The 13,911-nt window shown below is 42.9% G+C and overlaps 3 protein-coding genes across 3 annotated transcripts; all 3 read right to left on the bottom strand.

Annotated features, from left to right (window-relative positions):
• Window positions 1-367: 367 nt before the first annotated feature.
• On the bottom strand, window positions 368-778 carry LOC311230433 (histone H3.2; the record flags this gene model as incomplete). Its single annotated transcript, XM_084316706.1, has 1 exon — window positions 368-778. One exon carries the CDS (start codon window positions 776-778, stop codon window positions 368-370), a length of 411 nt encoding a protein of 136 aa, XP_084172832.1.
• A 4,233-nt stretch (window positions 779-5,011) lies between these two features.
• On the bottom strand, window positions 5,012-6,541 carry LOC311229806 (uncharacterized protein; the record flags this gene model as incomplete). Its single annotated transcript, XM_084315880.1, has 2 exons — window positions 5,012-5,097; window positions 6,340-6,541. The coding sequence occupies 2 exons, from the start codon at window positions 6,539-6,541 to the stop codon at window positions 5,012-5,014; spliced, it is 288 nt and encodes a 95-aa protein (XP_084172006.1).
• Window positions 6,542-12,589: 6,048 nt separating this feature from the next.
• Window positions 12,590-12,964, bottom strand: LOC311230535 (histone H2B-like; the record flags this gene model as incomplete). The annotated part of the gene is made up of 1 exon (XM_084316841.1): window positions 12,590-12,964. One exon carries the CDS (start codon window positions 12,962-12,964, stop codon window positions 12,590-12,592), a length of 375 nt encoding a protein of 124 aa, XP_084172967.1.
• Between the last annotated feature and the right edge of the window lie 947 nt (window positions 12,965-13,911).

The raw sequence follows: 13,911 nt of genomic DNA, 5'->3' as shown, positions 1-13,911 counted from the left end.
TCATGATTATTGAGGTGGCTCTTAAAAGAGCCTTTGGGTACGTTTTGATAGTTCGTTTTTCGTTTTTGATATGGAGAACGGAACCACGTGACAAGTACATTTTTCAATGTAAAAGCCATGCACGATCTAACGTTAATGAATATGTATAACGTTATGAATAAATACATAAATACATGCATACAGATCTATACCAGGGTAACGTTATGATACATACATTTTTTGTTTTGTGCATTTCATTTAGACATGATATTTTATGTGAAGTAATAGCCTAATAATATGGAAATAGCCTGTGTGGTCTGTCCCAAGCAGTGTTGTCTAAACGCACGTTATACAGATATCCTAGTTCAGTGGTCAGCAACAGGTCGATTTAAGCTCGCTCTCCACGGATGCGGCGGGCCAGCTGGATGTCTTTGGGCATGATGGTCACCCTCTTGGCGTGGATGGCGCACAGGTTGGTGTCCTCAAACAGACCGACAAGGTAAGCCTCACTGGCCTCCTGAAGAGCCATGACAGCAGAGCTCTGGAAGCGCAGGTCGGTCTTGAAGTCCTGGGCGATTTCTCTGACCAGGCGCTGAAAAGGCAGCTTGCGGATCAGCAACTCGGTGGACTTCTGGTAACGACGGATCTCTCTCAGCGCCACGGTACCGGGCCTGTAACGATGAGGTTTCTTCACGCCGCCGGTAGCCGGTGCGCTCTTACGGGCAGCCTTGGTGGCGAGCTGCTTCCTTGGCGCTTTGCCACCGGTGGACTTACGAGCCGTCTGCTTAGTTCTGGCCATTATGAGAAACTATGTTTCAGTCTACACTTCAACAAGAATAATACGCTGCTCTCTCTGCTGTGTAGAAACTCTGGCCTTATATTACTAACGTGGAGGCGCAGTCGTTTCTGATTGGTCTCCTCTCTGTGAGGTCGTTACTCCGCCTACACCTCACAGGGTTATTGGAGGACTTCACGGAGATACAACTGGGAACGAGGTTATTGGAGGACTGGTCTTTTGGAAAACCGCCAACAAAACGTCTTTCTATTACCGAGAAAGCAATACTTCTACAACATCTATAACCATGCCTATTATAAGTTAAATGTATACTTAAACGTACTGTTCTCTCCACATACAGTTTCGACCTGGGAGCAACTAATAATGACATCACCTCTTAAGGAATAAGTTTAATCGGAATTCCATATAGAATATTTGTGGAGAAAATGTTTGCTTCTACAATAAGTGCCTTGTTTGACTGATATTTACATTCGTCGAGAGCGTTCCAGCCAAATTAGTTTTAATTTCACTATTTTAGATCAGATTAGATTAAAATGAATTGTCATTATATAGTACAACGAAAATAAATTGGCGTCTTTCTAGAGTACAAATGTAAAAGTAAAGTGCAATAGGATTAAACTGAAGTATAATAAATGAGTACTATACCGAGTATTGTAATAATGCTGATCAGATGTATGTACAGTGTTATACAGTAGGTATAAATACACTATAGTAGTAAGTCATACTGACCAGTGGTATAAGGTAAGGTATATAAAAAAGATGATATGCAGAGGGTGTATTCAGACATAAGTGGATTTATATATATACTATACATGCACACAAGAGTTACATGTGTAGCAGGGTGGATTATCCCTGCTTCGTGGGAACTGTGGTGCACGGTCACTAGGTAGCGAGACACAGTAGAACTCTGGCTAGCTGCACCTCCGTCTTTGGGGTCAGGAGCGTCAACTGGAGGCTGGCAGTGGGAGTGGATGGGGCCCAGGATTTACAAACCTAGTCCGGTACTCTGGTCTTCCTCTCCCTTCCAGGGCAGTCAGCAGTACTCCCCAACACACCCTCACTCTCCCCAATTGTCCCCTTAGCACCCTCCCACACCTAGTGACTGGATTGTAAATAAATAACTTGGTTCCCCCCGCAAGCAGTACCCTCCCTCATTAACACCAGAAACCTTACGGTAGGAAAGGGAAGGTTAAATAGGAAGGGGTTAATAGTATATATGTTACCCGCATCAAAAGGGTTAAGATTAGGCTCAGTAAAAGACACACACACCGTGCTCCCATTCAGTCTGATTATTATTGCACCATTGTTCTCGTTACACAATAGTTACAGTCTGGTGATTATTGCACCATGGTTATCGTTACACAATAGTTACAGTCTGGTAATTATTGCACCATAGTCATCGTTACACGATAGTTACAGTCTGGTAATTATGTAATTAAGCCCTAGGCACCAAGTGCTCTCGCTGTACCCATACTAAGTGCTGCCCACGTCTGGGCTAGACACAGTATCAATACCTTCCCTAAGGGTTTACATATACTGCTCTAGTACTCCGTCATATGGGGAAAGAAGGGAGGACATAGGGAAGGAATAGAAGGGTTCACTGAATGGGAAAATATTATTACACCAACACGGTATCACACTCAAAGGAAATAAACAGAAAGCAAAAGAGTGGGCCCACAAAATACCAGTAAAAGTCCTATCTTAATGCCGGCATATATTGTTTGGGGTTCCCCTATTGAACGGTAGTAGCAACGTTAATTTCGCCCTGCAGGCTGCACCACACTGTATACTGTATAATAGCTTGGGAGCATCAATGCCCATTTGTACTCATCCGAAATGGCTGCCTCGCCGCGCCACTGTTGTCCGGAAAGCAAGATGGCGTCGAACGCTCTCGGTGAGGATACTAGCAGGCGGAGCTGGGGCAGAGAGGCAGCGCCGGCTGAGAGCGCGTGCTGAGTGATGACGACCCCTGCTGGATGGGACAAACTCCCGTAGGCTGCAGGCAGCCGGGTGCAGATCTGGTCGCAGGTAACCGGGGCAGACTGATTGCAGGCAGCCGGCGCAGACTGATTGAAGGCAGCCGGAGCAGACCGGTTGTAGGTCCACGCGCGTCTCGGGGCGCGCACTCTATACCGTCACACTGTAACTACTATAACCCGACTACTAAGGACTTTGATATGTTGTTAGCCGCACGTTACTTATACCGCACACAGTAACTACTATAACCCGACTGTTAGTGCTTGGCTCTGCACTGTTTGCTCACACACTATCGCTGGTACTTCTAGGATAGGTCAACTAGCAAGTACTTCCTATCACCCGTCGCTATCCCACAGGGCCCTCCAACATAACTTCTGCAACAGGGCTCTCCCGAGCCCCCGTCCGTTACGACTGTTCGTGTTCAAGTTCACTGCCGAAGAGGATCTCCTTCCGCCTCCATATATCTCATCCCATCTCTCTCTGACACTCTCTGCCTGACACCGCCCCCTGCTGGTCCCGCCTACTAGTCACACAGGGGAGGATGTTGAATATGGTCCAGCGATACTGTGTATGGTCCATATTCCGGCCGATAGAAGGAAGAGAAACTCATATCATTGCTTGTGAGAATATCAATGATGTCTTTGTGCACAAAGAGGAAGTAGAAGGTTACGTTAGCACTTCTGAATAATAGAAGAATATTCAGGATGCTACACATGGGTAGAATATAGTTTGAGCCTCAAACTATATTCTACCCTGTAGTGATTACAGTGTAAGGCAGTAGGCAACAGAGTTCAAACAGTATGGATAACTTATCCTAGAGTATTAATTTAACTGACTAGAAGTTAGCCAATATGAAGTACCTTATGTATAAGAATGACTTACTTTCACCATTGTTATTGCCCCAAACTACAGCTATGGAATTCTAACAGAACAGACAGCAATGGTGTTCTGGACTGAATCAGTTATTCAAAATAATGCAGCAATGCTGCACTTTGAGTGCCACGCCCAAGATTATTCGGGTTTAGGCCCCGACCGTTGAGTGCCACGTTCCGGCTATTCTCGGGTATTTTTTTTTATTTTTTTATTAGCGATCTGAAATCATATTGCATCACGCGAGCCTACCGTTGGATATCCTAGACCGCCGCCGCTCAGATCTGAAAAAAGCGCCCCCTATCGTCTCCCAGGTGGTAAATCACCCTTTTGGAATGGACTCAATGAAAGTGAATGGGAGAACAGATTTCTGACTCCACATTTTACTTCTCACTGATGCAGCCGGGGTCTACCAGAGTTCATCCTGGAGCCTCTGAGCTGCGAGGATCATGAGTTCTACTGTATACACGTTAGATCTATACACTTATCGATTTTTTCGAATGGTGATCAGGAATTGGAATATACCATTTGGATACCATCTGATGTCAGGTAAGGAATCTATGTTATCAGTGTTAGGATAATCAGACTCGTTTTCACAGAGATATAAGCGTTTATGTGATATGTGATATAGCTGTTTTCACTGTAAAAGCCATGAGGAAATAAGACCAGCGGTTATCAGTGTGCGGCACGAACGTGCGTGCGTGCACATATACTATCGATCATCTGGCGTTTATTTGAAAACGATTCATAAATAGGCCGACAAATATCAACGTTCTGGAATATTCCAGTAAAAGGCGATTATCATATAATTGGTTGTTTTTCACTGGAAAACGGGTGATTTTCAAAATGCTATCAAACGGAAATGAAGCGATAAAAAACCAATCTGCCTTGACAATGTTGACTGGAAAATGATTATTTGATAAGCGACGGGCAGATTAGACACATAGCCATAATTTAAAACATAGATTAGGCGATATTAACATTAACATTGGCGTGGATGGTGGCATTCAAGCACTAAATCGTGCGACTCTCGAGACATTCACAGCAGCAAAACAAGTCAGCCCGCGTATCGGCGCCGGGCATAATAAGTTAATTAAACTTGACAGACATTATATCGACGATAATTATCGATATCGAGTTATATGAAAATAATTTTATAATTTTATCGCGATAACGTTTTTGGTCATATCGCCCATCCCTAATATAAATCATTTATATACTACATGTATAGAATTATGCATTGTCCAAAGCGACTACAAGGCGTACATGTCTGGGAGCTAAGGGTAAATCTTATTCCGAGACGCAACATGGAATTGACTCAAGTCTAGTAACATGTGTGTGGCTCTGAAAAGAGCCTTTGGGTGTTAGGATAGTTGGTTGAATAGAAGTCTAGCCGCCGAAGCCGTACAGAGTGCGTCCCTGTCTCTTCAGAGCATAGACCACATCCATGGCTGTGACGGTCTTCCTCTTTTGTGCTCGGTGTAGGTGACGGCATCACGGTCCGTGTACGTTTTGATAGTTCGTTTTTCGTTTCAAAAGGAAAAACGAAAAAAAAACGGAAATACGAGGTGTTTCCTATTTCCGTTTGAAACCAAAATCGAAAAAACTGGGAAAAACTGAAATACGGACCTGTTTTTCGTATTTTGGTATCATAATCAAATGAAAAAAAGGAGTCAATAATGGGCCGTGTACGTTTTGATAGTTCGTTTTTCGTTTTTGATATGGAGAACGGAACCACGTGACAAGTACATTTTTCAATGTAAAAGCCATGCACGATCTAACGTTAATGAATATGTATAACGTTATGAATAAATACATAAATACATGCATACAGATCTATACCAGGGTAACGTTATGATACATACATTTTTTGTTTTGTGCATTTCATTTAGACATGATATTTTATGTGAAGTAATAGCCTAATAATATGGAAATAGCCTGTGTGGTCTGTCCCAAGCAGTGTTGTCTAAACGCACGTTATACAGATATCCTAGTTCAGTGGTCAGCAATAGGCGGCCCGCAGGCCGAAATAGGTCCGCCAGCAATAATATCTGCCGATCCGATTATTTTGAGAATATGATTTGTGATGAAGACTCGCTTTATTGTATCGGAATCGGGAGATTTAGGTAACGTTTTTAAAACACAAAGGACACTTCTTTCCTATCGTAGTAAGGTAGACAATGAGCTACAACCTTATTTTCACCTAAACGAGGCGAGCCGGCCTCTGAGCTGTACATTTAATAATAATAATGATCTATATGTGCAGTCGGCCTTGACGAGGCAAGTGCGCAGCCAGGGACCGTCTAAAAAGTGCAACACCGAAAAGAGACACTGCAAAAAGATTCAATAACTTCACGTCATACAGTGTATAGTGTCACCAAAATCACTGCATACATCATCAATGGTATCCTAATAGTATACTACAACACTTAGATTTGAAAAAAAAACGTTAGATCGTGCATGGCTTTTACATTGAAAAATGTACTTGTCACGTGGTTCCGTTCTCCATTCTTCACATCAAAAACGAAAAACGAACTATCAAAACGTACACGGCCCATTATTGACTAATTTTTTTCATTTGATTCTGATACCAAAATACGAAAAACAGGTCCGTATTTCAGTTTTTCCCCGTTTTTTCGATTTTGGTTTCAAACGTTTTTTCGTTTTTTCCTTTTGAAACGAAAAACGAACTATCAAAACGTACACGGACCCATCACGGATCACGTTCTCCAAGAAGACCTTCAACACACTGCGGGTCTCCTCGTAGATCAGACCGGAGATACGCTTCACTCCACCACGGCGAGCCAGACGGCGGATGGCGGGTTTGGTGATTCCCTGGATGTTATCACGGAGCACTTTGCGGTGACGCTTGGCGCCTCCTTTTCCCAGTCCCTTTCCTCCCTTTCCGCGACCAGACATTTTCTTCTGATATGAAGCCTAAAGTTAAACCAAATGAAAAGAAGTAATGATGACGAGCAAATGCAAAGCCCTCTGAATATAAATACTCTCTGAGGACGTAAAGGAAGACGGAGAGAGCGCGTCAGGCTGGGCGTTGTCAAAAGCTGCATAACCCCCCTTCTCGCCTGGTGTCACGTGATCATTCTAAGACATGTCTGGTTCATTATTTAACCATAATAGTTTACCATGGCAGCTGGGTTCACATGGTTCCACTTATTCAATATGTCTGACATTTGACGTTTTGCATTATTAACACTTTGACTGCCGGGACACGTCTTTAGACGTCTTTCCTGGCCATGCTAAAGTTGCCGGGGGACGTCCTTATATCAATATTTCAAAAATCTGCGATCGGATTCATAATGTCCCTCCGCTGGCCTGAGATACACCAGCAGGACCCACTGAGCTCTCTGGCGGTTCAGGAGCGCCATCTGGTGGCCGATCGGCGCAACCGCTTAACAGGAAGCGCAGTAGAGGTTTTGCTGGTCGGCCATATTACTTCCGGGCACTCGGTATAGGTTCCGGCACTCTAGCTCGTCACACTAAATAGCGATCGATTGCCAATAACTCGATAAACAACATGATTTGGACGTATATACCATTATACAAGCTGGAGATGGACCGGGTAATAATATATCCCATAATGATAAAATTTCTACTCGACGATGATCGCCCAACGGCGCGCGGAGACTGGGGTGAGTTTCAGCGTGTAACGTTACCGTCTTCGATAATAACTGATATTATCAACATTTGACCCACATTAGATGATTGGTATAACGCTGCCCACGGAATTATAAACGCCCCCTCGCCCATCCAGTCAACATCAGATGACGTGTAGTAACTTCTAGAAGTACGTCTAGTTGGAATTTTTTATATCGCGCTGATTGCCATCAAACTGTATTTCATCATCAATATAATGCATTTGGGGCTATATATCACGTTCTGGAGAAAGCTGCAGAAAGAGATGAAAACATACTTATACATTAGACCATACTTTACTATGAATATGTGAATGAAAAAGTTTAACGTTGCTACACAATGAACAATACATATAGGACTTTGAATGGGCCCTAATAATGGCAATGTAGCAATAGAATTTAAAAAGTTATAGCCCTGCAAAGAAGGCGACTTTCTCCATAGACAAATAGCGCTGGCAATCTATGGTATATCATTAATTTAACCTTAGGCAACCAAAGTGTTAAATGAGATCTGTGTTTTGAAATTCAAGGAAAATCGAGAATAAGGTTATGGGTAAAAACTGCGAATTTAATCTGCAAACTGAATAACATGATACCATATACTTATACCACATTGATTGAAAATGTTATTAACAGATTGCAGAATGGGTACAATACAGTACGGCTCAATACACACAATTGTTAATACAAGCGAGCATACATCTTTTCTAAATGCTTTCTGCACACTTGCTGTCTGATCATGGTGGAGCACCCCATCTTGTCTTCCCATGAGCTGGTGAGCATCTTCAAAGTCCTCCATCACTCTTGATACAAGCATTATTTTGCTCATGTGCTTGATCAATGGGGATTGGCGAGAAGACCTGATTGGTCTTCTGAATGGTGAAATTGCCTACATTCAATTCTCTGGCAACATCTGGGTGTCTTGTTGGTAGTTCAGTCATGTCACGAAGATGAACCGATCCAGCGGGCATAGTTTGTATGGTCCAGAGCAAAGAACCAGGGGACGAGTTCTGTCAGAGCATCGAGGTACAGACGCAGCGCTCAAAAATCAAACCAATTCTGCTGCTTGTCTGCTGCTTGTTGCTGCTTGTGTGCCACTTAAGTCTACTCAGGTGTTAATTTTCCGGGGGTGTTGGCTGGGGGAACAAAGGGAGGGTAGTTAACTTAAGTGCTTCCCCAGGGAGGGGGTCGGGGGCTACTGCCCTCAGACCCCCAAAATAATTTTTATATGGGCAGTCTGACTTGGGGTACTGACCATATATTAGTGTTGCAATGCATGATAAGTAAACAGTGAAAAAAGCTAAGAAATCTGATGGGGCTGGGACATTTGGGACGAATAAAAATGTAAGATGAAAATCTGCCCAGCCTGTGGGAGGAAGTGGAGGTGTGAAATCTGGCCCGGTCAAGAACAATAGAGGAGTGGTAGAGAGTGGTAGAGAGGCATGAGAGGTTTGAGTTTTGAGTGCTGTATCTGTACATGCTGAAGGACTGCCGCAGGGATCTCACATAGACCAGTAAACACAGCTCCAATGCCATGACTGTTGCCCAGTACTGGAATTGAGCGCAGCTTTGGGGTTTGAGCACCATTCATCAAACCCCAAAGGCGCATCTTCTGTATCTGTATCACGGTTATTGTAGGCCCGATACTGCAGGACATATGCTGCGGTTACACCTTTCGTATCATTTCGTATTGTTTTCTTATACGTATCGCCGCGACGTCATGCGCCTCGAGTCACACTTTCGTTTTTTTTTTTCGTTTTTGTCAGCCGAGCACACTGATGTAGTACACTGCCAAAGCAGTAGGTGGCAGTAGGTGGCAAACATGAAGGCAATTTCAACCAATCAGAACGAATGTGCCAATACACTTCCTGGTGGAAGCTCCAGCAAAGAAAATGTCAATAAGGCAGGCGCCTATGCCGCGCCACCATCTTGCTTTACTCAATGCAGCAATAATTTTTCAGCAAAGCCTAATAAAAGTGCAATAAACAAAACGGATACATTCACTGTGTGTTCTGCCTGTCATTTGTTGATGAAACAAAACTAACATCAACACAAGTGACCACCAAGAGCGGATAGTTTAGTCTAAAAAACGCTCGGTAGCATTGTTAGCTGCATGCTAATGTCAATGGAGTATGCCATTATAACAATATAGCATTGTGGCTAGAAGCTAATGTTAGCTCACGCTACTTAGCCAGCAACAAAACTGATGATATCGCGAGCTATCAGTAGTTAGATAACATTAGAGACAACGCTGTGTGTATTAAACAAACGTGAATAGATGATTGGGCCATTTTGTTTAATGCTTGTTAAGTTGAAAGAGGAACTCTGAGCTAACAGGGTCTGAATCCTGATAGCTCACGTTAGCCAGCTGCTCATGCAATCGGTAATGCTAGCAGAATGAATGGATGTAAACTTTATTTAACATATTGCATATGGGTACAATACAATACGGCTCAATACAAACAATTGTTAAGGGAATGCAGACTGTTGTAGCTTGGACTGGGGTCCTTATAACAATAACTTGACAACACATGGTAGCTGAAGCTATTTGGGACACGGAGCTCTGTCCCAAACACACACACTGTACACAGGAAGGGCACGCAGATGGTATCTACTGCGCATGGGCGTTTTCGCAACAACTGCTCCGTGCTGACTACACGCTGTTGTCGAAGCGTTTTTTTTGCGTATCTCCAAACGCAAACACAATTTTGCGTTTCAGCCGTATCCACAAAAAAACGCCAAAAAACGCATTTCTGTGTAGATAGGACATCAAACGTCGTCAAAAACATATAAAAAAACGCCAGGAATACACTAGTCTAACCATAGCCATATAGTGCAGCCACTGTGACTTGGTGGGCACGTCAGGTGTGAGCAACATGTGCTGCACGCAAGGAGTCAGCAGTGCCTGCTGTTGTGATCTCTGCTTGTACCAGTGCTTCAACCCAGCCACTGTCTTTCAACCAATCACCCAGGGTCTTCAGAGCTGCCATCTCTATATGCAGGCCGCCAAACATCACAACAAATTTGTCTTCCCCATACATCTCTGGCCACTTCCACTGGATCTGCTTGGCAATAGCATACAGGGGTTGATCAAATGTTACTACTGGTGTCTGCCCAGAATTCAGATGTTGAATTGCATTTCTGACTACATCCATGGAGTGTTTGATCATCGCCGCTGTGTGGGCACTCTCGTGGAACAGGGATAGTAGGGCACTTGGGCAGATTACTTTTCTTCCAGCAAGCTGTTGACTTGCATGGTATGCAGCCCAGGACATTTTGTCCACACTCTGATTCACAGAGTTCTCTTCATCGCCAGCACCACCATGTGGTAAAAAAAAAAATATGTAATAACAATAATATATAAAAAAAAAATTACATTTTACATTTTTTTTGCTTTTGCAATGTAAGCTTGGGGCCATCTTATACCTCATACACTGTACTTAAATAAATAACATTTGCACTTTAGTATGCTATAATATGGAAATTATGTCTTTAACACTAGAACAGCCATGGAGAAAATGTCACTGATTCCCGCCGGAAGGGGTCAGATGACCCCACAGCTTATGAGAAATATAAGAAAAATAAACAGTGTAAACTTTATAATTACCTCTTAATATAAAAAATATGAGGTTTACCACAGGTTTAAGTGACAAAAAAAAGAAAAAAATATAATAATAATAATAATAAATACAAATATTATTATTTTTTTTTTGGATGGAAGAGCCACACATTGACTGGCAAAGAGCCACATGCGGCTCGCGAGCCATGGGTTGGCCACCCCTGCGCTAGACGCTCACAAAGTGCTGTGATTTTCCACATATATGTGGAATAACGTTCTAATAAAATTTTCCTGAAGTCATTTTGAAATTTCAGAAACCGTGCCAGATAAAACGGGTACTTATATTGACCATATTGATCAAATTGTTTACACTGCCTGTGTTGTTTTTTACTACCTGTATACTGTGTTGTTTTACTACCTGTACCCCCCCCTCCCCCCCATGCTGCTATGATGCCTGAATTTCCCCAAGGGGATCAATAAAGGAATATCTTATCTTACTTTTAGGAAAAGTCATTGATTGACAGAGCTGGAGTCATTTGACCCCTTGTCGGCTGTGCTAGTGTTAAGCAGCCTGCTACGATAACTGTTTTACTGATTCATGCCACTCTATATTATTAATATAATGAAATTACAAAAATGTTTGTAAATGTCCTTAGAATAGTGAGTGATTATTTTATTTGGTTATCAGGGTTAGTGGGATCTAGATTATACCCATTATTGCATGCAAATCCAATGGGATAGGAAAGATTGACCAAGCGCTGGTGGCCATTTTGAAAAATGCCACGGCCACCAGGGTGCTAGTTTGTAACGCCCCAATATCCAGTTTTGTTCCCAATATATCTATCAACACATCTGCCAAATTTGGTGCTTTTGTCACAAAACGAACAATTGGTTTGATATGTTGAGCTATGCCGCGCCACTATAAGGGGATGCAGACCAGAGTAAGACTCATCATGCATACACTACACTGGTCTTCTGGATATATCTGCTGTGAGACACAAATATGTGCTACTCTGTCTCACTAGCTGTGTCCATTAGTGGTGGACAATGTCCTTGTGGTTTTATCTGATTTCTGATTTTCTTACTTTATGAAGCACAGATGATGGAAGATGGGACACTCCTGGGGCAGGCTGGAGAGGTTGGCTCAGGACCGGGATGGTTGGAGAAGCCTTGTTGACGGCCTATGCCCACAGGCACCGCACATCTAAAGGGCGCTCAGCACCATGGACAGTACCAGACCACACTGACGAAACCATTTTGGAAACCAGGGAAAGCTTGCAGGCTAAACCAAAATGGACCCCAGACAACTAGACAAGACTGTGGGGCAAAGTTAATGGGATAGTTTGGATTGTCCACATTTTTAAACATGGGTTATTATGCAATATTTGTCAGCAGTGTAATCGATGCAACTAATAGATCAGAGAAAAGGCTAACTGAAGACTTCAATATTCATGTCAACATGACACCTACTAATTCCATATGGAACCAGAACATAACTTAAAATAAGTAAGCCTATACCGCCTAAGTTGCCCCGTATCGTTTTGCATAATTAAATGAGATCGGTGTTTTGAAATGAGAGCAAAGAAAGTCGTGGGTAAAGCGGTTGTAGAAAATGTCAAGTGACTTATATAACAATCATTCTGAAATGTGGAAACCTTTAGGACAAAGCAATTATTGAAAAACAATCTGAACTCTCTCAATAAAGTGTGGGTGGCTCTTAAAAGAGCCTTTGGTATATCTTAAGTGAACGGGGGTTTACTTGGAGCTAGTGTACTTGGTCACAGCCTTGGTTCCCTCGGACACTGCGTGCTTGGCCAGTTCACCGGGGAGCAGCAGGCGGACGGCGGTCTGGATCTCCCTGGAAGTGATGGTCCTACGCTTGTTGTAGAGAGCCAGTTTAGAGGCTTCTCCGGCGATGCGCTCAAAGATGTCGTTAACGAAGGAGTTCATGATCCCCATGGCCTTGGAGGAAACGCCGGTGTCGGGATGGACCTGCTTCAGCACCTTGTAAATATAAATGGCATAACTCTCCTTCCTGGACTTTCTGCGCTTCTTGCCTCCCTTGGCGGTTGTCTTGGTGACGGCTTTCTTGGAGCCCTTCTTGGGCGCTGGCTTGGCTGGTTCAGGCATGATGATCAATCGGAACTAAACAGGAACGAATGTGGAAACAGAAGCGCACTGCTGCCCTTTTATAGGTCAAATTGTGCAAATACAGCTGCGTGGCTTCTTGTATACGATTGGTTGAGAGGCTTTGTCGCACATTTCCCGCGCACAGGAAGCTATTTCCGCGCAAAGCCATAATAACGCAATTGTATTCTCTTAGCATAACTCCATAGCCACACTTGAGATTATCAGCCAAGCAATAATCGACATGAAACTGCATTTTTCCAAGACAATGATTTTGTGCACCTTAAATTATATATATATATACACACCCACACATTCATATACACATCTGTCTGTACATACCTGCATATAATCCTTTTTACATGTATTTGGCATAACTTTTAATCATGGAAATGCCAGTATACATTTATAAGGTGAGAGATGTTTTCTGATGGTGCTGAGTCGTCTCCATGAGCAGGTTTCCTCTTGTTTGGGTTATTACTGATCATAAACAGATGACACAGACCGGCATGGTCTCACCATGAGCTACATGTATCAGTACCTCACTGTGGTACAAGATAATAATACAAGTATGACTCTGACAACATAGTATGTTTCATTCCTTCAGCTATTTCTTCTGAATGTATCAAAAATTTTGCTGGCAGCCTACTGCACCACATTCTAAGATACTTTACTTCACAATGAGTTGAGCCCTAACAATAGAGGCCTTTATATCTGACCTATAGGCTAAACACAAACTGTAATGTTTGTGTTGTTCTGTTTCTTCCAGTATGACTACCTGGATCATATGTTGGCACATAATTATGTTTCCCACTACCTCACATTAAATATCTACACAAGCAACCATTATAGTACACAGAACAAGTGGAACATTGTCTCACAAAAGGCTCTTTTATGGACCCCCACTATTTATATGAAACAGGCACGGCTACAAAACACGACTTGTAGTT

Source organism: Notolepis coatsorum (assembly GCF_963971535.1).
Source record: "Notolepis coatsorum genome assembly, chromosome: 6".
In the NCBI taxonomy this organism is placed as follows: Eukaryota; Metazoa; Chordata; class Actinopteri; order Aulopiformes; family Paralepididae; genus Notolepis; species Notolepis coatsorum.
Note: the sequence above shows the minus strand (reverse complement) of the source record. Positions and strands in the feature narration are given on the sequence as shown.